Source organism: Aplidium turbinatum, chromosome 4 (genome assembly GCF_918807975.1).
Source record: "Aplidium turbinatum chromosome 4, kaAplTurb1.1, whole genome shotgun sequence".
NCBI classification, from domain to species: domain Eukaryota; kingdom Metazoa; phylum Chordata; class Ascidiacea; order Aplousobranchia; family Polyclinidae; genus Aplidium; species Aplidium turbinatum.
Window position 1 is genome coordinate 42,803,520 of NC_137475.1, and position 27,607 is coordinate 42,831,126.

Genomic DNA, 27,607 nt, shown 5'->3' on the forward strand with positions numbered 1-27,607 from the left:
ATGTATGTTAAGCACAATTTTTGCAATAATAATGTAAAATATGTAACACTTTCCAACTGCATCCAGGCGGTAGTCTCATCATACAGACCATACAGTCGTTAGGTTTTTTTTTATAAAGCAGGATCTTTCGCCAATAGCCATATTTTACTTGCAAAACTAAACTTGGCGAAGAACAAACAAATTACAATTTAAATTGACACATCAAATGAACACTGAACAGCTTACAACATAAAATCCCTAAAAAATCCTTGATATTTTAAATGGAACATGCAATTACACCAAACGATACTACCTCCAGGGTGCAGTTGAAAAGTCTTACATATTACATTATTATTATTGTGTAAATTGTGCTCAACGTACATACCTAATCTCCGATTAAACAAGCCAAACATATGTCTAGGTGCAAATATTGCTTATTTTACTTACTTCTGGTAATGGGAAGATGACAGGTTTATCATAGCTATGATTGTAACAATTCAGACTCTTAGAAATTTCCTCAAATAGCAACATATTTGGCCGTGTTCTAGTAGGTCGTGGATAAGCAATTCAGAAAGTATTCCACTATGGAATGCATCTGCGCACGATCTTGTTAAAACGTCATTCCTTGTTGTCCTCTGGAAATTTAGTCATTTTTTCCATGACATCGGTTAGTTCTGTCATAGCATCGGAAAACAATGTTTTATCTTGTGCAATCAAAACATCTTCTAGTTCTTGAATAGCGCAGTGGTAGTCGTCGTCACCGGTTGCTGAAAATTTCGTACAATAAAATTAATATTAACATAAATATCATAATATAAAATTAATATTAAAATAACATTAAAATTAATTTATCATAGAAGTGTTTAGCTCCAGAATAAAAAGCTTTTCATCTTGACGTTGGCCGTAAACCTGTATACACACACACAGTCTGCCCGGATAGCTCAGTTGGTTAGCGCGTGACTTCGTAAAGGAAGAAGCTTCGATATCAAGCGGCGCTGGTTCGACTCTCGGGTTGTGCGCTTGAGCAACGCATTCTAAGGACTGTTCTCCATTCAGCGACACCTGAATTCAAATTGATGGAATAATTTCCCGGCAACAACACTTCAACAACCGGAAAACTTCACTCTGTCAATCTCGGTAGCCAGCCCTGCGTCAAGAGCCTGCACAAGTATGCGAAACTACCAGGAATAACCAATCAAGGCTTTGTCAGTCCGAGGATAAAGATTCAAAACCAACCAACCAAAGTGTACTGATGCACGAGTTTTATTATGAACTGACGAGTTTTATTATTTGCTTTCCAACGACATGTTACGTTTTATCAATGACAACAATACGTCATCAGACTCCTATGAGAAGAAAAAAGTGATAGGTAGTTTCTGTTTCTGCCCTTGGCCTCATCCTTGGACGTCGCAATAAGTATAACAGGATTATTATATTTCAGCGACGTGCACGCCTCATCAATAACCTCCTGTGCCTGTTCTTAAGATTTTGCTGTCAATCACACTCCACAGCGTAAACAATGATTGGTGTGGGTTGCAGGCTACAAACCAGACAAAACTCAGCTCTTTTGTACATTGCTTCAACAGCTCCAAACGTTAAATCAATGCAAAATGGGACTGCATTGCTGGTTATAAGCTAAAACGTTTTAAAAAATCCATTTAATTTTGACATTTTCAGGTTTCCAAACAATAAAAAAATCACATTCGAAGCGTTCAGTGGTAAACTCAACAGCCCACTGCAGTTTATAGTTACAGTAATTGTGTTCTTATAATCTTTAGTGTATGCTTCAAGTCACAAGACGAATTAGAATACTGTATGGTGAAGAAAGGCAGTTTTTTTGTGAGATTTTGTTTAGTGCGCGTTACCCGGTCGGAAACTAAAGTCCAGTTCAGTGGATGATTGAAGCGTGACTCTTTCACTGGTGGGAGGTCCGAAATTGGATTTTAAGTCTTATGCCAAGAATGTTAAAAATCGATATTTTTTTCACCGAAAGCAGTGAGAATGAGTTGGCATATATTTAAGATTTTTATTTTTGTCTCAAACCTTTTCAGCAACTTCATCATAAATAATAATATTTTGGAGCAAAGATTTTCCAGCCGGATGCCCTTCCTGACGCTAACCACAGTTATTGGCGGTGGGCCTAGCCTTTACTTAAAAAAGTAATCTAGTCAATTCTGCTCTCATTCATTTGATTGATTGAATCTTTATCCTCGGACTAAGAAAACTTCTTGCAGTAGGCCTACTTAATCCTGGCAGTTTCGTATACTTCTAGACTAGAGGCTCTGAATCACTGACGCAGGTCCGGTTTCCGAGATTGACAGAGTGAAATTTCCGATGGTTGAAATCTTGTTGCCGGGAATTATTCCATCCATTAGATGCCGCTGAATGGAGAGCAGTCCTTAACGTGCGTTGCTCAAGCGCAATTTGGCAAAAAAAGCCCTATTAAGTTACGATGAATGTGAACTCACTATCGGCACATGAAAGATGAATGGCTTTCTGTAAATTTGTCTAAAATCTCAGTTACTTACTTGTTGATTGGTTGCTGACTTGTCTGTGGGTTTCATAATTTCGATTTGACAGTGAACAACTTGCCGAAGTGGTAGCGGCTTCTGGCGCTTCCTCTTCTGTTGTGTAGTCATCCTCTGAAGGGGGTGGAGGAGCAACAAACATAGGATTTCCAAAAGCGTCACTCTGTTGTGAAAATACAAATTCACATTTATAGTTTTAAAATGGCCATTTAGAACTAACTCATGGTGCATGTGAGAAAAAAACTGCTATTAATTTATTGCTCAGATATACTCATAATGATTAATGTGTTGCTGTCGGTGCGGAAAAGTATGGATAGTAGCGTAGCTTATAAGTTAATTACAGTAGCCTATATAAAATAACCATTATAAATTTTGCTTTTTTACATTTGAATGCCTTTCTAATTCAATATCCAATGCGATCTGGACGGATCATGTTCTGGAGTCATCTGTATTGCAAAAATGTTCTTGCCTCCGTGCGTAGGAAACCTTAGCTTGGTCCACCGGCCATTAGCAGCATAGATGTCCTTTAATTAGGTTACATTTGGCTATATAAGTTAGTATTTTGTTGTTGCGTTTCATCTGCAAATTGCATTGTAGTTTTTGAACAACAGATGCAATATAAAATGATTCCTATCAATATGTTATTATTATCATTATTTTCGGTTTTCCTATCACCAGTTACCTGAATGATAGGATTATAATGGGCAAGCATTGAAGAAACTGCTTGTAAGGTTTTCAGGTTTATCCGCATTCCTGAAAGACCTGTCAAAGTAGGAAAGCAGAGAATTATACATTCGAATCAATAGCACAAGGAAATGTAATGTAACAATCACTCAAAAGTTGTCGAAAAAAGCATAGTAGTCAGCAAAAAGCTAACTCTTGTTTGTTAGCTTGTATAATTATGCATATAACATAAAATCGATTAAACACAGGCAGTATGCTGTACTTGCTAAAATTACGGTACTTTAGTGATTGTACTTCCAGTTATTTATTTTATTGTTGGTTTCATGAAACAGTTTACCAACAACTATGACAATTCATCGAATATCAGCTGATCAATACGGCTAAGTCAACGCTAAGTCAACGCTAAGTCAACGCTAAGTCAACGCTAAGTCAACGAGTTATAAAAAGCTAAGTTATATAAGCTAAGTTATAAAACTATACATTGCATGTATGACAACAAGATTTATGCAAAACATCTGCTTCGTCTCAACGTTTAACGAGATGACACAAGTTTTGGTATATAGGTTACTTGGCGAGTAGTGTGTTTGAAATAACGTGTTATTTCGACATTAGCCTATTCTCTGAATATTTTACTTAAACTTATAGCCGGTAGCGTTGACAGGGGGGTTAAAGGACACCTTTGCACCGCCGACTCGATATGATTTTGAGAGCCCGAAACCATTAGTATTGGTGTTAATAGTTTATTTAGCGGTGGGATGGCGCAGCGGATAAGGCGCTCGCTTCCCAATCATGTAATCTTGGTTCGACTCCCAGCTTAAAGCTGGTTGTTAAAAAACACCGCTCATCTCTACCCAGGGTGTAATAAATTGGGTGGGCGTAGTTGCTGAAGTAAAGGCGGCCGAGAGAAAGGAACTGGCCACCCTACTCTCTTTAGTGCCGAAGGCTTAGTATAATGAGAACCTTATCTTCTCATTCCCCGATGTTTGGATTCAAGTATAGGACTCACCTTTACCTTTCTATTGGTGTTTAAGGTTATTTTTCATTTGCAGCAAAACATGTTGTTTATCAAGCTTAAATGCACCATTGAGTCTTTAATTAATTGTTACCAATGCTTCAAAATTCGGGTAACGATAAAGCCACAAATAGGCTACAGAAGTAGAGAATAATGTCACCAGATGCTACATTAAAAAAAATTCAAAACTAACTATGTGAAATAATGCAGCGAGAAGAATGGAACCACTCCGCCACACTACGTTAGTTTCATACAATTTGTGTTAGTTTAATGAGTGAATAATGAAAACAAAATGATCAATGTCACACCCCATTGTCTATTTACCTGTGTCGTTGTATACATGTTTACGTTGTGTATGATGTTGTGTGATTGTTGTTGTAGCCTACAATTACACAGAGCAAAAGGCAGACCCGACGAAAGGCCAGTGTGGGCTTGGTACCAATGACACTCTCAGGCCTCAAACAAAACACCACTAAAAAAATTTTATTAGAAAAAAAATATATGCGATGTTTTTTCAACATCCGGGTGCCCTTGATTGGTTTTGGTAACAATGCAATTAAAAATTATTATCAAACAAAAAAATAAAATTAACTAACTTTGATTGTCATCATCGTCACTATCTAATCGAATGCACAATCCTTCATCATCATCATCATCGTAATCTTCTCCTGATGAAGCCGTGTAATATCTGTAACAACATCCACATTCTGCATCGCAAAATCATATTTGTTGACATTTCGCAAGAGCAAAGCACCACTAAAATATAATATCATAGTTTCGTATTAAAAATAATTTTATTTGTAATTTAAAATAAATCAGCAAACTGTATCTACTGTAAGTAGAAATAATGCTGTAATTTTACTTTTGTGCTAGATAAATTGATAACAAATCATATGATGCTATTAACCATTACTGTAATTGCAACCATGTACGGTACGCTACAGTATCCTGATCGCCACAGACCACGATAAATTGTCAACATGGCATTTTGTATATTTTTCAATAGCGTTAAACGGACAAGAAGCTGCCCTCGCATCTTTAGGAGACAGACAGTTTCAATTCAGCAGAGTGTATAGTATTCACATCACAATTTTTTAATGCCCTCTGCTAAACCAACTGAGATTTAATAGCATTTTAAAAAAGATGTTTGGTACAGTATATAACTCTACAGGATATTCCTGCAAACCCAACGGTATATACTATACTCTATGAACCAACTAAGGTACCAAACGGTAGGCCTCATCAAGAAAAAAAAAAGAGAATGAAACACAGCTTTAATGAAATATTAAACGAAAAAAATCTTTAATCGCAGTGATCAAACATTGATTGGAGTTGCTACCTATTGCAAAAGAAACAATAATATAAACCAGAAAGCTCTTGATCTTACCTGTCGCTCTCGCTCAGGTTTCCTTTTTGGTCAATTGAAGGGGGGACTAAGGTTGATCGTCGCGACGCATTTTTATCCGACGATTCTGTTGTTGAGTCCTCGTCGTCGTAGTTTGTAACTGAAATGTCAGGGGACACTTTTCGATGAAGAGGGGAATGGCTTAATAAACTTGTTTGCGCCATCTTTAAAAGAATCTTTAAAATAAAGGAAAACTTGTCATAACTTGTTCCTGTAAGGTTAAGTAAAGAATTAATTTTTCAAATATAAATAAAGGAAAACTTGTCATAACTTGTTCCTGTAAGGTTAAGTAAAGAATTAATTTTTCAAATATAACAGTATAATAGAACTTTTTCGCAAAACTTTCTGCCCTCATCAGGAAAATAACTTAATTCATCTGCTGAGAAGGAGCGATCTTCCTGGCGTCAGCACTACCTGACTACTCACTATAGAACAGCGAGCATCTGAACAAAACAACAAATATATGTAAAACGTTAATAATAAATGACTGAAATACAGTATAATTAGCCTATTCTAAAGCTCAAATATATTCAATGCACCATTTTTTGACTGTAGACCAGTGGCTCTCAACCTTTTTATATTCACGGATTTTCTGCAAAGTATTCTGGCATGCTGGTCACATTTTTGGAGCAAGATAAAAGCAATAAGAAACAAGGCATTTTTTATATTTAGTTTGTTTGGGGGCAGTGGCGTACCTATGCAAAATGGCGCCCATGGCAAAGTTCAAATGTGCGCCCTTTTTAACAAATTGAAGTTAAATATTGCAAGTCTTTTATGAATATTTTTTTTCAAAAACTAATATTAATTAATTTAATTTGTCGCCGACATTTGTTGGCATGTCGGCGGGTTTTGTGACCGTTGGGTTGTATGCTAACTAAGTTAGAGATTGAAGAAACTGATACCGTAGCGAATCATTTTCAATCCTAACACTGGTGTGTTCTACTACGAATTGTGTTCATTTTATCCGTTTGATAACTTGAAAAAGTCAGGTAAAAGTACGGTACCGTATATTTATAAACCACAGCCTGTGAAGTTGTGAATCAGCGTCAAAACGGCAGACTGCTAAGTGCTAGGCAGGCCAGCACAGCACGTAAAATTAAATCATACCTGTAGCCTAATTCTTGGTCTCAAAATTTCATATAATCATGCTTATAGGCTCAATAATACTTTAATGCTAATTTCTTCCTAGAACAGAATGAGTGCTATGGTCAGGCCAAACTGAAGTCATAGGCCTACAACAGATTAGATTTATTAGTTCTTATAAAAATGAACGACACAATTCCATTGTTTAACAATTACTACAGTAAAAGAAAGACTCCTTTTTGACGTTTGTATTGTATTGGGCGCAAATTAGATTTTGAAGACAGTGTAAGTCACAAATTTTAATTTTTACCAACCGATTTTTGCGCCCATATCAATGTGGCGCCCATGGCTCGAGCCATGCCTGCCATACTCTAGGTACGCTACTGTTTGGGGGATAGATACAAACGCAATTGTTTTACACTTACCAACTGCAAAGATATTGCCACCGATTTTGTTTACAGTCTGGTGTTGTATATTAGAAGTAGCTCCATAAATTTGTCATTTCATGCACATTTCTTTTCTTTTGCCAACATATAGAAAGATACTTAAACTACAAGCTAATATTTTGTTAAGTCCTGAAAGAAAAACATAAGGCTTACGTTTTTCGTGTAAGCTACCGTATGCAACTATATCAGCTGTGGTAGGCAAACTAGGGTTACGTCTCCACACAATTTCCTTTTCAGCCTCACACTTCGAAGTAGGATACAATATGTAAGATAGGCTACCGGTAATAGAAACAGTATCTAATTTGCAATTTTTTGAGCTGATATGCAGAGGTTATTTGTTTAATCATCTTAGATACATCTTTTCAACCTAGACTACCTCTTTTTAATTGTTTTACTAACAAGATTTATGTCAGCCTTTCAAAAATCACCTGTTTTCTGATTGCTAAATTTCCTCCCCACATGCTAAAAGCAACCATCTTCTGATAAACCAGTTTTCTATCAAATCAAGTTTTAATTCTTTTTCTCAACCCATTGTCTTTCAATCTATCACGACCTAACATTAGGCCTACTAGTTAAAACGAATGACTACGTTTTTATCAAGTAGATAAAGTGACGAATTCACCACAGCAGATATTGTGGGTGCTACAGTTAATGTAGGGTGCAGCAGGCTTAATGTGAGTTGTGTCATGCTTCAACAAAAAATGGCGTCAGCCTGGGCAGTTTTCTTCAACCGAACTGGCAGCAAAATCGTGCTCGGTTCTGGATAATACGTAAGCAACAACAACGTGACCTCAATATTCTTAAAGTAGCTCTTTGCTGAATGACGCAAATTTTTTTTTAATGTCAGTGGGCCACTTAGTCCTGTGCAAACATATAGCACAGTAGACCTATATTCTTAACATGGCTAAGCTTCTCTGGTGCTTTTGAGATTTGCAATTATAAATCCTAAAGATTTGTCGAATATTTTTATTAGGGATGGTAGCTACCCCTAGTTTTTATAAACCTATTTTCGAAAGGTTAAAAAACATGCACCGTAACCTTGGTAGGAAGATTCGTGGGGGAACTTTTGGATCCTGGTCCAGGAGGATTTTAGGGTCCGTCCCGGAGCCATTCAATCGATTTTAATTGTTTCTTTTCTAATTGTTGACGTTTAACCTATTTGTTTCTTGACTAAAAAAAAAGATAAAACCAAAATTAACAGATAAAGCCAAAATTGACAACGGCTTTGCAGATTGTTATTAAAAGTAAAACAACGACTGGTAACTTTGAAACAAATCCATTAAACGACAACGTCACAGTAGGAGAATTTGCAAAAAGAATTCTATCTGATCAATAAGATTTGGGAAGGAATGGAAGACGGAAATATTTTGAGATGAAAGATGAAAAACCCCAAAGACAGCAATGGCACTTTGCAGAAGGACAGCTTTAGATGATTTCATGATACAGCAATTCCAATGTGCATTGTGTATTGGGTACAAGTTTTCTTGTAATTTCTTCAGCTGAAATACGACGATTTGTTTTAAACAAACGCGTGTGCTGTATGGGCGTGCGTCAGTTATTCAGGCCAATTAAAAAAATATTTTCTCCATTATTTCCTCCAGTTAGATGCGTCTCTGATCAATAGAATTATAGACTACAGGTCTGACGTGGATAAAATAATCCCACTGGCCGCTTTTTCGACCTAAAACTCATATGTTTAAAGCAAAATATTTCCAAAAGGATTAACTCAGTTACAATTTGATTGATTGGTATTTATTTTTGTTGCGAGTATAAATCCATTCATTAAGCAATGTCAAATAATACAAACGATCACGTAGAATGTGTGGTTACTGCAACGGGTGGCTGCTAAGTGACCTGGAAGGTCTTCTAGTCAAGCAGCCGCCCTCAACAAGATTGGTTTGCTGTAAGTGTAGCTATTAAGTTTGCAAGCCATTGTACCCTTGAATGTAGGCCTACCGAGGCTATAGCCTACTGTAAGCTAGGATGCTAGGTTATGCATATAAATCAAACGTCGTTTTGATTTTGCATTCCCACCAGTGCTTCCACTTTTACAAAGCTAGATTACCACTTGTATTACCACATTTGTCCTCAGATTACCACATTTTTTACTGTGATTTTTTACCCGATCTTAATCGTATTTCGACTTACTTTTACATTAACACAGTGCTGGCTATTTTTACCCACTTGTTGCCATAGTTACTATCAGGTGTTGTCAGAGATAGGATTAAAGTTAGTAAGGGGTTTAAGGTAAGACTTAGGAATAAGGTTAGGGTTTTGATCTTTACCCAGAACTAAAAAATTTTCTAAAATGCAAGTTTTTGTTTTCAACAGCTTTAAACTTTTCTCAAATTACGACAGAATTCCTTATCCGGCAACGCTATTATTTGGTTATATTTACACTATATAGTGTAAAATAAGGCCTAAAACAACTACTCAGTTTATTAACAGAAAGTCCAAAATAAGAAAGCAAAGTACCAGCAGCTTAGCCAGGAATTTTGAAAGGGGGTTTTTGACGGCCGCCGGGCTTCGCCCGCCGGCCTCTTCGCCAAAGGCGACACCCAGCGGCGAGGGGTCTGGGGGGCCTCCCCAGAAAATTTTGAAAAATTAATTTAAATTTGGTGCATTCTGAGAGCATTTTCAACAAAAATGTGGGTATAAATAATCCTGTAAAATGGTGCTGTCTGGTGGCATAGCAAAAGAATAAGATCATGGTTTCTTGGGCATTTTTCGGTAATAAAGCTAAGTCTCTATGTTTTCTTGTTGCTAATTCCTGGCTGAGATATTTGAATGTTTAGTATTCGCAAAACTCGCTCTTTAATGCAGTTTCGTTTAAAATTAGGCAAACTTTGTTTTAGAGACATAGAGACTGAAAGCATCATTCTCAATATCGTGACGTCACATGCATGCCAAAGGTGGGGTTGTAACCCCCAAACCCCCCTCCTGGCTACGCCACTGCAAAGTACTGTACTTGACACCGCAGCTAGAATCTGAAAGACATCTTGACTATGAATATGATCACATGGTCACCCTACCTTCAAAGTCAAAAGTCAGGACGCATTCCAAAATCAAACCGAAAACAGCGGAACATACTATAGTCACATGTTATTATAAGTAGTTTTTTGCATACCGGTATCTGTTCAATTTTGGAGGACAACAGTTTAAATGCTCTTATTTATTGATAGTATTTTATGTCAAATTTTCAAAATTTATAATTTCCACATTTTGGCAACATTTCCACACAAAATTTCCATATTACCACATTTTTACCACAAATTTTTCATTACCACAAGCATGATGAAAATTCCACAATTGTGGTAATTACTACAAAAGTGGAAGCGCTGATTCCCACAGAAACGACAGGCTTTGCGCAAGACACCATGCAGGCTTGTAGCCTACAAACGTAGCTGCAACGGAGACTGATTGGTTTTGGCAAAATATTGAGTTTATATTTTCAAGGAGTCTTTTAATATGTTTCTCGGCAGCCGATTTGTAGCAAGAATTGACAGCGATAGACACGTGTTTCGCCCATGAGGCTGGGCTCATCAGTATCGCACCGTATCCTGCCACAAATTTATTCGACCACCGCTTTACCAGTCAGTTTAACTCTTATCTTTGTGGAAACAAAGAAAGAGCCAACAAAACCAGCAGGCGCCAGGGCAGAGGACATTGTGAAGAAAGGGGCGTTCTTCCCGGCTATCAGCACAAGGCTGAGCACTCACTAGTACAGCGAGCAGCTGCGATTCGCCAACCATAACGGTGTAGCTTCCACGCTAGCCATTCAGACCATCCAATCAACAATATGTTTCTCGGCAGCCGATTTGTAGCAAGAATTGACAGAGATAGACACGTGTTTCGCCCATGAGGCTGGGCTCAAAGAACGCCCCTTTCTTCACAATGTCCTCTGCCCTGGCGCCTGCAGGTTTTGTTGGCTCTTTCTTTGTTTCCACAAAGATAAGAGTTAAACTGACTGGTAAAGCGGTGGTCGAATAAATTTGTGGCAGAATACGGTGCGATACTGATTAGCCCAAGTTTTTCGATCCACACTCTCCCTCCACAGGTACCTCGACTCCCCAGCCTGGCCCTCGCGACCTAAGCTGGTGGACTTAACCCTCCGGGTGCATCGTCACCCCATAAATCACGCCGCTCCCCGCCGCCGCGGGGTGTGGCAGGCCGGTTTCTGAAAGTCTTTGACCTGGCTATGTTTGTTTGTGCTCTCTCGCCGTGTCAATTATTTGTACCCGTGCGCTGTTGATGCAAATAAAACAGTTTAACACATGGGCGAAACACGTGTCTATCGCTGTCAAGTGTTGAACTGTTTTATTCGCAAGAGTACAAACAAACATAGCCAGGTCGAAGACTTTAAGAAACCGGCCTTTCTTGCTACAAATCGGCTGCCGAGAAACATATTGTTGATTGGATGGTCTGAATGGCTAGCGTGGAAGCTACACCGTTATGGTTGGCGAATCGCAGCTGCTCGCTGTACTAGTGAGTGCTCAGCCTTGTGCTGATAGCCGGGAAGAACGCCCCTTTCTTCACAGAGTCTTTTAATGTTTCAACAAGATTTAGCGGTACATTTCTTTATCAGTTGAGGCCGCCAGACCAAGGTCTGGCATTTGTTGGAGTAAATCAAATTATATGCCATTTCAAAGCTGACAAAGAGATTGAAAATGAATAGTCTAAATAGCTTAGAAGCCTTGATCCATGCATGATTGTTACAATCTTTCCACTACAGCATTTCCAAGAAAAAGTCGGATTTATTTCCATTGCAATTTGCTACAACACTTGCGTGGGAGCAACTTCGGTTCATCAGTCTGCTGCACAAGTGCACAGCCGAATGGTGAAAATCCTGGTTTGACGTTCGATAGGGCGCCGGTTCGACACCGCTTAATAGCATGTGATAGGGTCTTTGGCAAGACACTTGGAGGCATGCCGTCAATGGCGAAGTGGCGTCTCCGAGTATAGCCCTTAATTTCTCTCATTTCTCGCTCATCCTAGGGCAACAGTACCCTGCCCTAGGAGAAATGCCTACGAACCTTCTTAGGACTATAGCCTACTGAACTGAACACCACTTGCATTAGCAACGTCTCACATTGCAATACCGGAACATCTCAAGGAAAAAATAACTTTTTTAATTGCGTACTAGCCTATATTAAGTGTCAGCAACAGTCTACAAAGCAAATTATAATCGATACACTCATCTAACCTTTATTCTCAATCTCATCTGACTCATTTCGAAAAAATCGAAATGGTGGTCGTTTGACAGTCGCCTAACCTAGCAGGCTTTCTGTAGCAGAGCTGGAAGTTTTCTTAGTCTATTTATATAACATAAAAAAATGACTCAACTTTGTAGGTGATATTTATAGCCGCAATATGAAAATTGTGTCGGGATTGGCCTTTTTTTAGGGAGTGACATATTTGGGTTAATTGAGTGAATGAGAAGCCAAGCTATTGAACCTAAGCTACCTGCGCAGTAATTAATCATGTTTCAAAACCCTGCTCGATGCATAAAGTGTGCATCTTACCAGCATCAGTTCAGTTCAGTTCAGTTCAGTTGTTTTTTTTATTTCTGACCATCATATCAAAACAATACACATCAACATAGCAAAGGTCAAGAAAAAGGTAGAAGCGACAAAACGCGAACGTTAAAACGTGCTTGTGATCGAAGTAAGTTATTGAGTTGAAAAAAATTTGGCACGGTCGCAACACCTTCAGAAAAATTTAAGATATAAAGGGAAAATAAAAAAAATAAAAAATGTTACAAAACAAATAAACATATAGCCTATAGGCTATAACTTTATTAGCCTACATAACTTTAGCTGATATATTGAAGATTTGTATGGACAGTTGCTATGAAGATCGGCCATGGTGCGTTATCAAGAGTGCTGATGGTCGTAAGGGGAACACGTCTTGATGCGTTTAGCTCATAGCAAAGAGCAAAAACCTTTGAAACGTGGCTTAAACCTTCAGCAATCGGCCACTCTTCCTTTCAGAGACATAGATTGATAGTTTTTCAAGGCTTGGTAGGACGTGACCTGGGGTAATAGCTTTCTTGTTCTTTCATTGTCGTAGGCTACTTAATTCCAAGCACTGCACTGCCTGTTGTATAAAAATTTTCAGGATTCTCTGTCTTTTGCTGTGTGTAGGCTATTAGGTGTATGTTGGTTTTGATTTTGTCGGTTTGTTGGTTTAAGTAGGTTAATCTTTGTCTGTCTTGGGCAGTGGGCACGCTTCGCTTTCAATTTTGCATATGAGAAAGAGATGTTCTAATTTTTTTTATTCATGATAATGCGCAGCAAAATTTTTGTAATATGTAATATCAAGCTGATTGTGCGGTGGTTTTAACATTCCTTTATTCCCGGTAACAGCCTACCTGAACTAGAATAACACATTTACCCAAGAGATCTTACTAACACTTGTCAACACTTTTATTTAGAACCAAATCTATTGCAGATTTGTCATTCTCACACAGCGTTTAGGATATTCTGTATCAAATTAACTTATTATCATTTCATTCTGTTCTTTTTGCCAAACCTCGCGACATGACTAGTTGCAAAAAACTTCTTGCCAACGATTTGGCTTGGCCTATGTCCATGACATCACAGATTTGTACAACCCAGATTTATATCTTACAAAAGTGGCTAGTCCACCTTGCTGGTGAAGCCTACTTTTGAGCTATGCCACCATGTGTATGAAGTTCTTACGAAATCTATTGATAAATTTCATTGGCAGCTGAAGACCTTTCATAAAAACCTCAATTGCAGTCAGTAGACTGCAGGCGGCTTTGATTCAGAAGGAAGGATACTGTATATCTACGTCACTTCCGCCATATTATGACGCTCACGAGTAGACTGCGAGTATAAACATGTGCATTCAGCACTTTCAAAAATTAGCTCAATAATGACACGCCTATTCTTTCTGAGAAATCAAATTATCAAACACTTTCATGTTTTAAATATCGACATTAATTTAGCGTTGATTTTGCTTAGTCTAATGAAATGACGTAGGCTATGTGTTATTAGGCCATAAAGCAAAGGTAAAATTGCCAACAACAGGCAATAGCTAGACTGCTAAAGTGCTAAACTTGCTACGTGAAAAACAGGGTGTTTAACACCTTAGTTGGTACGCCCCGTTAGCTCAGTGGTTACGCGCCCGGCTCCAGGTCACGCAGCGCTGGTTCGACTCTCGGGGTGTGCGCTTGGGCAATGGCCTTTCAGGACTGCTCTCCATTCAGCGACACCCAGTAAATGGAATAATTTCCCGGCAACAACACTTCAACAATCGGAAAACTTCACTCTGTCAATCTCGGTAAACGGCCCTGCGTCAAAAGCCTCTACAAGTATGCGAAACTACCAGGAATAACCTATCAAGGCTTTGTCAGTCCGAAGATAAGATTCAAAAACCAAACCAGACCAAAAACAACACTGTAAAATCAACCGTAATGTGGTCCTATCAAAAGTAACAATTGAATGTAAGACTTTGTGGGGTTTCATCGGCTGGTCTGCTATAATCTATAAGCCAGGGCTACCCAAATAATCAGTGACGTTCGGTGGCTTAAACTTCAGTGCGACCATTTACGAACAAGAACTTATAAGAGAGTTCAAGCGAATAAATAGCACAAGCGAAAACATTCTCAGTAGGCCTAGGCCTACAGGCTACAGGATTACAAAAGTAGCCTAATCACAATTAGAGCTTCGGTAGAGAGTTTGTCTTGTTGAACCATAGGCATACGAAGCCGAGCAACGTGATCAAGTTTAACATCTTCAAGTTTATTACATTTACATAAACATAAAACTACGCAACAAATTAAGTATCGAATGTTTTCGACATCACAAGATGTCCTCTTCAGGAATAATATACATACAAATTAACTACATCTGAAAAAAATACAATGGTTAGCCTAACTAAATCTACAAACAGAAAAAGACAAAAACTGCACAGTACTTCTGACTAGCTCAAACTCAACGACATAGGCTCCACGAGAATCAAAGGTAACTGCATCAAAAGGTGTTAAACAGATCACATGATATGGTAGAAAAGCAAGGTGCGAAAAAACTAATTTTAAAATACAGAGAGCAAGAAAGACGAGCCGCAAGCATACAATTGTCTGTTCAAAAGTGAATTGTGACGTTTTATCTACAAGTGACTTTTTATGACGTTTTATGTTTATAGATTTAGTTAACCATTGTATTTTTTTCAGATGTAGTTAATTTGTATGTATATTATTCCTGAAGAGGACATCTTGTGATGTCGAAAACGTTCGATACTTAATTTGTTGCGTAGTTTTATGTTTATGTAAATGTAATAAACTTGAAGATGTTAAACTTGATCACGTTGCTCGGCTTCGTATGCCTAATCACAATTATCAGATTAAATATTTTCAACAATGACCGTACTTATACGCTTCTCCATGTTTATGAATAGTGTGTTATTGTGGTGTCAGCTTATTGTGTACCGTACCGTACCACTATAGAATCTGATCGGCAAATAAATTTATTTCTCTCATTAATTTCCGGTGCTTGTGTAGCGATCCATTATTTCAACATATAAGTTTAAAATTGATGCTATAAACAAGTTTCCCTTACCGAAATCCATCAAACAACTTCGAGGTTATTTAGGATTGATCAATTATTATCATGCCCACATACCTAAATTAGCGGAATGCCTTGCTCCATTGACAAAATATTACGGAACAGGGAAACATTATTACAAATCATTACATTTTTAACTAAACAATCAATTTAATGTTTTCTGAGAGCTGAACTGGTCTAACTGGGCTGGTTTGATGTGAGCTCGTCCGATTTGATAGAGCTCTGGTCAAAGGACGAACAAACCATGGGCGTCCGCAGGTTTTCGGTTAGGAGGGGTCAAGGTGGGTTTACTTTCACCGTCAAGGATTCCAAGTACGGTAATCTGAATGATTTATTAAGTTTTATAATTGAAGCTGGTGATGGAATTTTGAAAGATCACATGGAGCACGCAAGTGACAATGCTAAGTATACATCGGCTCGTAGGCCTATACAAAACGAGATGATAAGTTTGTGTGAAGAAACGGTTAGAGATGAAATTGTTACTGAAGCAAACAATTCCGTTGGCTTCTCAATCTTAGCGGATGAGACCGCTGACATTTCAGGAAAAGAGCAACTGGCTATTGGAGTGAGGTTTTTCGACGAAAAAATCTCGTCATTTAAGAAGAGTTTCTTGGTTTTGCGTCACTGAACGAAATGGACACAGAAACGATTGCAGGGACAATAATAAATCAGTGTAATAAGTAGCCTCCGGTCTAAATTTAAATAAACTACATGGTCAAGGATACGCGATTGATGCTCCACTATGGCAAGCAAAGAAAATGGAGTACGCAGGCACGTATTAGAAGCGAGCATCCGTTGGCAGTATTTTATTTTGTCCAATGTTCAGCTCATCGCCTTAACCTCGTGGTCAACGATCTGAATGCAGTTTTGGATGTACGGAACACTATTGGAAAAGTGAAGACTATAATAAATTTTTTTTAGAGAGAGTCCGAAACGAAGATGCCTAATCCGCTACTTTTGTAGTAACGCTATAGGTTTTGGAGTCTGTCACCCAAGCCCTTCAAGGCAGTCCAACTGAACATGTTAGGTGTCAAGAAGCACATTGACAAGCTCGTATCAATGTTTTGTGATCATCTGCAAAATGCAGAAACACGTTTTGCAGAAAACATTTATACAGCGGCATTGAAGTCAGCCGAAGAAATCTGTGTCACCATATCTGTCCCACGGCAATGTGTCCGTCAAGTATTCAGAGCAAATAGGCTACTGGTGGCACCAGTGAGGAATACTATCGCCGCTCCATTTACGTTCCTTAGCCTACATGGACTCTTTAATCCAGTCTCTGAAAAACCGCTTCTCAGAGACGAACAAACATGCCGTCATTCATGTTATACCGACTGCATCCAGCGCAGATGGAGGAATTTGACCGTTCAGACTACAATGCCCTGGTCAAAACCATACACCTATTCTACAACTTTGACAATTTTCAGCACGACGCCATGTCGTGGTATGAGTATGACATAGCCTAACCATAAAAGGAAAATTTCCTCAGTCCGAGACCAGGAAGAATTGGAATTTTTGGACTTGGTAAAAAATATGGAACTTTTTCCAGCTGTAGCCTACGTCAAGCGATGATAACATTAGGCTACTGACCCTCCCCGCCACTACTTGTACGGTAGAAAGATCATTCAGCACAATGAGCCGGGTCAAAACATGGCTCAGATCAACCATGTCTGACGACAGGCTATCTGGGCTGTGTATGATGAGTGTCCACAGAAGCCGAATAAACTCGGACAAAAATTCGTTCATCCAAAAAGTCATCGAAAAATTTGGCAAAGACCCACGTCGACTTCACTTTTTATTCAGAAACTGATTAACTAAATTGGTGGCTGATTGTTCTTTTCTGTATGATTCAATGTTACGAACAGCTTCAGTGAATTCATGCCTATTTTTGCATGTTCTCGCTTTTTCATTTTTCATCCAACAATTTTCCAGGGGGGGTCAGTTGACCCCATTTGCCCCTATGTGCAGACGCCCATGAAACAAACCATTTTATTGTGTGCGCCCTTTTTTCTATTTTCTTTGGGAGCAGTTGCATGGAAAATTACAGAAACTTTAGTAAAAGGCAGGAAAACTTATATGTTGAAATAATGGATCGCTACACTTGTTACCTGGGTCACCAAGCAAAGAAAATAATCAAAATAAATTAGCAAATAAATAGAAACCTAACTTTGTTTTTATTATTTGTATTTGCTACAGTAGCTTACGCACAGTAAGCTATACAGAAAAAAAATTATCACCCAATCGTAAACTTGCCACTTCAATCAATCCCCGAATGGGGTGAGAAAAAATAATCACTCAACCACAGTCTCTGGACTCAACTACAAATTGTAGTTGTTTTACGCACTAATGCACAATATTTCAGTGTTGCCAGATAAATTGTTCCTCATTTTAGAAAAATTTCCAAATCGCTCGGCTGGAGAATTAAAATGTAATCGGCAATGGTTCGCTCTTCTGGGGAAAGTTTGGCCTGACAGAGGTAGCAGAAGCGATAAACATTTCCGGCCAATTAACACATGATTATCATTTATGGTATTTATAGCCTCTGCTTAATCAAATTGCTCCCACATAACTACCCCATCTAGGGACTTTTATCTCCTCTTGATCACCTTCCTTAGCTCCTGGTAGTGGTACCACTTGAACCAGGTTCCAGGTTACTTACCAGCTTCATTTATTTTTCAAAACATGGAGTTTGCGTGTTTATCAGGCACCTAATTATATACATTTCTTTGGTTGCTACAGGACATACAACTTTATTATTCTCTGCTTGCTTCATGGAATTTTGTGTTTTGGCCTACGTTATCATCAATATGTTTTTTTTGTGCGTATGCTGTTATTGAAGCGCGGGAACGTTTCAATTATTATTTTTCTCTTGTAAGCTTATTTTAAATGGCAAAATCGTAATTTCCGTAGGGTGGCAATTGACTAGTAGACCGTATGGTCGTCTCGTTGTCTCCCTGTCGGTATGGGAACCTGTGTAACTTTTGTACTGTGTATATTGCATATTTCAAACATGTACCTATGTTCCTGTTACTGACAAATAAAACATTGATTGATTGATTGATTGATTGATACAAAATATTTCCTTAGCAATAAAAACTGTTTGTTTGGGCGCTTCGCTTCCTTGATTCACAAATGGGGCCTATCAACACAGGGATATTTAGAGAAGGGGATATGAAGGCTCGCAGCAATTGCCTTATTCTCATGATACTACTAGGGCGGTAGTTTGTAGTGCTTTAAACATGTGGTTCTTCTTAAAATTATAGAAAGTTTTGTAGTGCAGCTGGTACAATAAGCTACAGAAGACATTTAGCAAATGTTACGTAGAGTATATTTAAAGAATACTTGTTCACAAAGACAGTTGAAAAGTTACCAGTAAGCTGTTTTTTATAACAAAGCCTTTGCAGGAGGCTAGATGTAAAGCAAGTATATGGGTAGTTGAATTAACAAGTAACCACGAGCATGCTGTGAATATCCAGGCCTGATGTTAATAGCGCAATGCAAGTTATCATAACAAGATTTATTAAACTACTATCGGTGCCAATTGTAATTTTACGATAAACACAGATTATTTACGGTAAACAAAAGCCCTTCTATTAGGGATGGTAGAAGTAGGGGATTGCTTACTCAAAATTCAGGTGGACAACTGGAGGGTCACAATGTTATGACAAAATTTGATGCAACTACAGCTTGAGGTCTACTGCCATAATGTCGCATACTCAGGTGCAGTTTATATGACCTGCCCACGTGTGTACAAAGTTTGTATCGCCAAAACGAATGTATAAAAATATGTAATATCATGTTTATTTAATAGTATTCAAATTATGATAATGCAGGGGTAGACTTCATGCTACAGTGGTAACGGTACGTAGCCTCACACTGCTGCAGTAAGGTTTTGCAGATTTTCTACCACCCAAAATTTTAACCAAATATAGCAATTCATTTGATGAGAATGAATTTACCTAAAATCAAAGAAAACGTTGTGCAGTTCTGCTAATTTTTGAACTTCTTAGTAACCCTCCAGCTGTCCATTTTGCAAGAAAAATCATTAAAGTGAGTCGTCCCGGTATTCCACTGCCCCTACCTTCTATTGTCAGACGTAATAAAAGCCTTCGTATCCCCTTCTTTAGATATCCCTGTATCAACATCTGCGGCATGCAACTGTGGTGCAGAGGAACACACAGCAGATCACATCCTCTACCATTGCCCGACGTTTACTTCTCCAAGGGCAGTTGGCTTGTCAATGCTGGAGGACTCTACAATCAAGTGGATGCTCAAAGAATGCCCGGACATTTGACCCTAATGAAATGTAGTCCAAAAAAAAACAACGGTTCATGCAAAATAAGAAGAAGAACACCTTATTTCTCAATACAAGTTTTTCACTAGGTAAGGTGCAAGTATAGAATCCGCCACCCTGGTCAACAAATTGCACCTTGCACCCAATTATTAGTTTATACGAGATGGTTCATAATATTAAGTTCAAACCCATTTACAGTTCTTTTCAGAGAAAACTAACTAATGACATTAAGAACATCAATAACTTTACGGATCTGTTGATATCAGCAGATAAAGCCACCAACTTATACAAAGTTAAAACCCAGGATTACAAAAAATTATTTAATGATTATGTATCGGCCAAATACAAAAAGGTGAATCCTGCTATCAGTGACACAATCAATACTGAGGCTAAAAAGATTGCCAAGGCGTTAAAGGTTGATGATCGGGTTGAAAAAGTATCAAGCAACCCAGCGTTTATTACACTAAAAGATCATAAACCTAACTTTACATCGTACCCTAAATGCAGGTTGATTAACCCTTCCAAGTCCCAGATTGGCCGTATAAGTAAACTACGGTATACTTGGACTCTATTAATGTAACCATTCGTGATGCATCACGACTGAATCAATGGAAAAACACAGACTCTGTGTTATCCTGGTTTAAGGCTATTCCATCTAAATGTCAATGCACCTTTTTAAAATTTGACATTGTTGATTTTTACCCATCCATTACGGAGGAACTTTTGTGTAAAGCAATTGAGTTTGCCAAACCATTTATGGATTTGGATGATTGTATCATGCAAACAATTTTCCATGCTAGGAAATCGTTCCTTTTTGATGGTGGTGAAACTTGGGCTAAGAAAGATGGTTTGTTCGATGTTACACTGGGCTCATTTGATGGTGCTGAGATTTGTGAGTTGGTCGGCTTGTTTCTTTTGAACAAACTTTCTGCTATTGTTGACAGAGACATGCTTGGGTTATATCGTGATGATGGTCTGGCTATTTTGCGTAATTTATCTGGCCCTAAAGTTGATCGTTTGAGAAAAAATGTCATTCAATTATTTAAACAACATGGCTTAACCTAATTGAAACTGACTTTCTTGACGTCACTTTGAATTTGCTATCTGGTAAATTCTTGCCTTATCGAAAACCCAATAATGATCCAATTTACATCCATGCCCAGTCCAATCACCCACCCAACATTAGAGACAAATCCCGACTATGATTGCAAGAAGCGATTGTCCGCCACATCGTTTGGCCAAAATGAATTTGATAAGACCGCATCTGTTTATAATGATGCCCTATTGAAAAGTGGTTTTGCGGAGAGAGTTTGCTACAACCCTGCTAATAACTTACAAACATCTAGGAAATAGAGTCGGAAAATTTTATGGTTTAACCCTCCTTTCAGCTTGCAGGTTGATAGCAATATTGGTAAAGAACTTTTCAAACTTGTTTCCATACACTTTCCGCCCCATCATAGATTGCACAAAATATTCAACCGTAATACTATTAAGCTGAGCTACAGTTGTACTCCGAATGTTGCAAGCATCATATCCTCCCACAATAAAGCAATATTGCAGGCTGATAATGAACCATCACAGCCTGGTTGCAATTGTAGGGTGAAGCCAGATTGTCCTTTGAATGGGCAATGCTTGCACAAGGCCGTTGTTTATAAAGCCACTGGCCCGAAGGTTCTTAATTACATTGGTTGTTGTGAAACTACTTTTAAAAAACGCTTTTTCAACCATAAATGTACCTTCATTGGATAGGTCTAAACGAAACAGCACCGAACTATCTAAGGCAGTTTGGGACCTAAAGGACAAGGGTGTTGATCCTAAAATAACTTGGTCCATCCACAGCTGTGCTCGGCCTTATAGTGGAGGTGGTCGTAATAATTGTGGCCTATGTTTGGCTGAAAAGCTGGCCATTCTGAAGGCTGATAGTGGCCATCTTTTGAACAAGCGTTCCGAACTGGTGGGTAAATGTCGTCATAGAAAAAAATTTAAACTCAAGTACTTCAAAATAAAATAAATTCCTTTTGATTTTCACAGGTTATTTTTAAAAAATTTTCATTTGATTTTTACAGGTTATAAATCTCATTTAATTTTTACAGGTTTTAAAAACAGATTTCATTTCATTTGTTCAGGTTACTACAGGTTACATCATCACAATTCCTTGTGATTTTCACAGGTTATAATTTTGAAAAAATTAAATTTCATTTGATTCTTACAGGTTATAAATCTCATTTAATTTTTACAGGTTTTTTAAAAAAACAATTTTTATTTATTTTGTTCAGGTTACTACAGGTTGCATTGATCATCAAAACTGCATTTTGCTTTTTTGTGATGTCATAGATGTTGCCATCAAGTTGCTTGGTTTCCAGTTGGACAAATTAATTGAAACTTTGTAGTAGTGGATGGAGGCAGCCCTTAGTAATTCTGAGGTTTTTTTTCTGCAGATTGGATTACGGTTATAATATTTAATATCTTTTCAGGAAGTACAGGTTTAAAGGTTTTTTTTTGCAGATTAAATTACAGTTGTAATATTTAATTTCTTTTCAGGAATTATCGGTTCATTACTTTTTCTGCATGTTTTTCAGACCTTCTGATGATCCGTTAGGTGAAACAATTTGTAAAGGCTTCAGATAGTAATAACTATATTTGATTTAATTCGCTCTGCTTTGCCTTTTTGCTTAGCATTGAGCACTTTTTGTAGTATTAATAGTTTTCATTTTCAATTTTTTTGTATGTGTTTTAGAATTGTATTTAAAATGCACATTTGTTGAAGAAAATGAGTGCCGAAGCAAGAAGAGCATTTTTGGTTTTCAAACCTGCTTGCATTGAAGTTAGTCAAAACAAGGATAAATTTTCCGTAGCAAATCTTTATGCATTGCTTGAAAAATCTGCTGAAGTATCAATTCAAGAATTGCATGAATATCTTTTATTTCCTTTAAGAGTGATTCTTATTCAAAAGCAGAAACCTAAAGAAGATGTAATTATTGCAACCGTTGACTGTTTGGGATATATTTTATCCAAAGTATCATTGAATGAATGGAGTTTATTTAGAGACATTTTCAACATTTTAGTTGAACTAATAACAACAGCAGAGAATGGCCAAATACTACCTTATGGCAGTGAACATGTGAAATTATCTATAGTTAAAGCTATGATACACTTAATTAATGTATCCTCATCACTTTTGTGGATGAAGCTTTACCAAACAAACAGTGTTCCTTTTGTTGGCCACATGGTTTCCATTTGCTTGTCTATCATAGACAAAGAAAAGAACCGAACTCTTAAGAAAGCAGCAATTTCATTTATAGAGTGCTTGTGTATGCCTTCTTATTTGGACTTGGTTACAGAAAAGAATGTGTTGATTGTTATAATGGGTAACTTTATGTTGGCATTTCTGCCTGGAATCCTATCTTCTCTTGTAAAAGTGGCATCTGGTGATATTACACAAGGACAAGCTATGAAATGTACAGCTATTTCTGCTATAGCAAAACTGTTAAAACTTTCAGTTGGAGACCAAGAAATTGAACTTGCTAATGATCCTAATATGTTAAAACTAATCAACACCTTCTCAGTTGAAGAACGTTTGTTGTCTTTTAAAGTTGAGCGTAATGAAAAATGGGTTAAAGAAATTGCTCCTAAGCTTGATGTAATTATCAACCATATGTTAAATGCCACTGACCATGCTGATTGCCGTGTGAAAATGACTCTCCTAAATTTTAGCCACGTATTGCTCATGCACTGTTGTAAGAATGCACTAAAAGGTAGTATTGGGACCTTGCTAAAGATACCCATCAAACTTTTGCATGGCAATGACGAAAATGTTTCAAAGCAAAGCAGGCAGCAAATAGAAGATTTTTCTTTGTTGTTGCACAAACATAATGACGTTGTTGACATTTTGGAAAACCAGTTATTTGATTTGTGTTCTGCCTTACCACACATCATCGCTAAAAGTTCAGATGATGAAAAACTGTCTCATCTATATCTGTTATTGGGTTACATTGATGTTTTGAAACTAAAGCTACCAGTTATTTTTTGTTCATCTGCACATCTAAGTAACCTTTTAAAAGCTATTTTGACATGCTTTAAAGTTGATTGTTCAAACGTGCACAACATTGAAGAGATTTCACCTGAAACAGAAGATTATGACACTGCAATTTCATCGTTCTTTCATGGCCAATGCAAGCATGGGATATTTCGCAAGTCTTTTGTACATTTTCAAAATGGTCAAATTTATGAAGTGCTGAGAAAAATATGTAAATTACTTGGCACTCATGGAGACTTTGATGTGATTTCAGAATTCTTGTTGACAAAGTATGAAAGCAAAAGTAACTGCACTGGAGTGGTTCTGGTAATCAATGAGATATTACTTGGCTTTTCGCTGAAGAGTGAAAACAATGTAATCTGTGATCAAGTAGACAATTTATTAGATATTTATACTTCACCTGAAAACTGGTATCTATGCACTAGTCCTGACTTAGTACACTTATCTGGGTATTATGCTAAAAGATTACACAGTAATTTGAATTATTCAGAACTTTCTGTTAAAAACAATACCGTCACTACCAACCTGAGAAGTATAAATTTAAATGTAGTCTTAACCTGTTTGCATTTGGAAGCTATTTCAACTTTTTCTTCAATCTTATGTGAAGCTTTTCGTGAAAAGCTAATAAAATCTTTGTACCCTGTTCTTGAAAAAATGAATGACAACAATCACTTGGTATCTAGTTGTGCATTAAATGCTTTAAAAGTCATATCATCATCATGCAATTATGACGCTATAGCTCATTTGATCAATGACAATGCTGACTACCTCGTTAGTACTATTTCAATACATTTACGCCATTTGGACTTGTACCCAAAAAGTCCTGCTGTCTTGCAAGCAATGTTGTCGCACAGTGATGTGACTGTATTTCCTTTGGTGCGTGATACGATTGATGAAATATTGGCAACAATGGATCACCATCATTTGGAGTCTCAACGCTTGCTTACATTTTTACCCGTTCTTCTATCCATTGTGAAGGCTATCAATGCGTGGTTTAAGCGTCGTAAACCTGATGAAGTAATTGAAGAATCCATTGGAGAAGTAGACAAGACCAAACAGGTTCAAGAAATCGAGGACTGTCTTGATGCATATCAAAAAACCTTAAACATTGCTAATTTAACGTTAGAGGATGAAGAAGTTTTCCCTGACAATTTTCAGGATGACAATGTTACTGATCAAAGTTCAACCAGTGACCAAACGAAGAAGGAGGTTCTCCCTCAAATTAAAGTTGCGGAGCAAATCTTAAACCATGCTTGTCATTTAATGTCTAATAAGAATCCTCAGATTCGTCTGATGGTGATGGAGATTGTGAACCAAGGAATCCAACAAGTGTCCAAAGACGATGATGTTTTACTGCCATTAGTTCATAAACTGTGGGATCCTGTCATAACAAGATGTACTGATCCAGAGCTACAAGTTGTGTCTAAAGCTTTTGATATTATTTGTTGCATGGGAGAATTTAGCAGAAGTTTTATGAAGCGTCGTTTTACAAAGGATGTGTTGCCAAGACTCCTTGAGTTCCTGAAAGAGCATGCCCCGCCTCCGATCGTAGGTTCTGTGAAAGCCATCCATAGTCACTTCATGTCTTTCAAATTGCAACGAACCTTGCTAACCAAACTCGGTCCATTGTTGTTGCATTCTCAAGTTAGTTTTAAAGACACCGAAGCTACTGCGATTGCGTGTTTAGGATATTTGAACAATCGTCATCCAAAGGAACTTCAAGAGGCGGCGCTTTTACTTTTCACTCATTTAATCAAAATTGATTCAGATTGTCTGTGGTTATTTTTAAGTGACGTTTTCACAGATTCAGTTGTATTCAAACCAAAATCATCCAAACTTCGAAAAATTTCAGTTGCAGGTGACACTGATAAACAAAGCCTGTTTGCTGAAAACGTATCGTACCTGTTGACTCTTTGAAGTTAAAATTACTGAAATTCTCCTGTATCTGTATGACAATTGTTGTCAATATATATGACTGTTCTGAGCAAACAATGTTTAAACAGCAACTTTGTCTATTTTTTTCGTACATTTCTCGTTGCAAACTGCCTATTGTAAGTCTTGAACGCTAATTTTAATCACGTTTAGCGAAAGGTTTCAGTGTTCAGTCGCCTAATGTCATTAATGTACGAGGTCATGTCACATACGGAACTTTTCAGTTTGTAAGAAGTTCTGATTACAGTCCACATTTAATAACGTTTTATTTCTTTTCTATATCTGCAATAATTTTCCAAGGTTTCTTATCTACCTGAAAATTAGTACACAATTTTCTAAGGAAACTCTTGTCTCATGGTTCTTTGCTGGTATATGACTAAATGTCTAATTGGTCTAACCGTATAACTGCGTTAAAAGCAAGAGCGGTGCTATAAACAAATGTAACTACAACGCAAACGATCATAATGCCCAACTCAAATTTCTCGTTATTTGTTGCTGTGTTATTCGATTAAAATTGTTTTGCAAAGATGTGATTTTTTCAAGTAAGTTATGTGGTGTATTAATCTGTCACATTCAGTTAGTTGAGGAAAAAAAGAATTCGTTGCAAAGGTAAATATAAACTATGCTGCTGTAGGTCTGATAAATTTTATCATGTGTTCTCTACATTTTTACCAATAATCGCGACCAATGGTTCTTTTTTTACGTTTGAAAGACATAGACTTTGTACTACATCAATGAACAGGATATTGATTCCGTGTGTATTTTTTTTAAAGCAATGATGGCGTATCTCACTGATGATTGTGTTTCTTATGCTTTAAATAACGTATTGAGTTATTGAGTATATTTTGTATGTTTATTTCTATTGTTTCTTTTTCTACAAATTCGCTGAGCTTCCGTTTCCATTGATGAAGATATCGTGATGAGGTTGCATGTCCGGCTGTCCGCCCCGATAGCTCAGTGGTTACGCGCCCGGCTCAAGATAGCGCAGCACTGGTTCGACTCTCGGAGTGTGCGCTTGAGCAACGCATTTCAGGACTGCTCTCCATCGGAATGGCCCGTTTCGGCGAGTTCCTTATTCGTCGATTTTTTGAAAATCCAACGACGCCTTCTGTTTATTTAGAGAATTTTGTATTTTATTCCACAATATCATTTCTTTTGCATTCCGACAAAAAAAAAAAATTAAAATGAAATTTAGCGAAAAATGTTTGAACTATTAAATTAAAATGTTTGCTCACATAAAATTGACACACTATCCTACGTCATCCACCTTCTTTGCATCATGTTTATGTCATTCATTTTTTAAATAGCCTACCCTATTTGTTGATTTTATATGATACCTTACAAATATATTTTACATCAAAACAACCTTTTTCATAAATCGATGCTGTAACTCAAAACAGTACAGAGCTTGACTTGTTGTATACATATAACACTCAGTAGGCTAACGTTAACAGATTTAACATTTTTTATTAAACACATAGAAAAAACTACTAAATCCAACATTTTCGACACGACATAGTGTCATCAGGAATAATTATAGGCTACATTTAGGAGAAATATGTCCAATTCTGCAATAAATTGCTGTATGGTGTGCAATACGCCTATGCAAACATCCCGCGT

At 37.4% G+C, this 27,607-nt stretch overlaps 2 protein-coding genes across 2 annotated transcripts; one reads left to right on the top strand and one right to left on the bottom strand.

The window, feature by feature from the left end:
- Positions 1-597: 597 nt before the first annotated feature.
- LOC145768721 (uncharacterized) lies at positions 598-7,212 on the bottom strand. The gene is made up of 6 exons (XM_082580300.1): positions 7,117-7,212; positions 5,591-5,784; positions 4,800-4,891; positions 3,190-3,269; positions 2,508-2,670; positions 598-746 (listed from the first exon to the last, which is right to left on the bottom strand). The coding sequence occupies exons 2-6, from the start codon at positions 5,770-5,772 to the stop codon at positions 598-600; spliced, it is 666 nt and encodes a 221-aa protein (XP_082436426.1). The 5' UTR covers positions 5,773-5,784; positions 7,117-7,212.
- Positions 7,213-23,065: 15,853 nt separating this feature from the next.
- LOC145768642 (TELO2-interacting protein 1 homolog) lies at positions 23,066-27,346 on the top strand. The gene has a single exon (XM_082580193.1). It carries the CDS (start codon positions 23,165-23,167, stop codon positions 25,970-25,972), a length of 2,808 nt encoding a protein of 935 aa, XP_082436319.1. The 5' UTR covers positions 23,066-23,164; the 3' UTR covers positions 25,973-27,346.
- Positions 27,347-27,607: the final 261 nt, after the last annotated feature.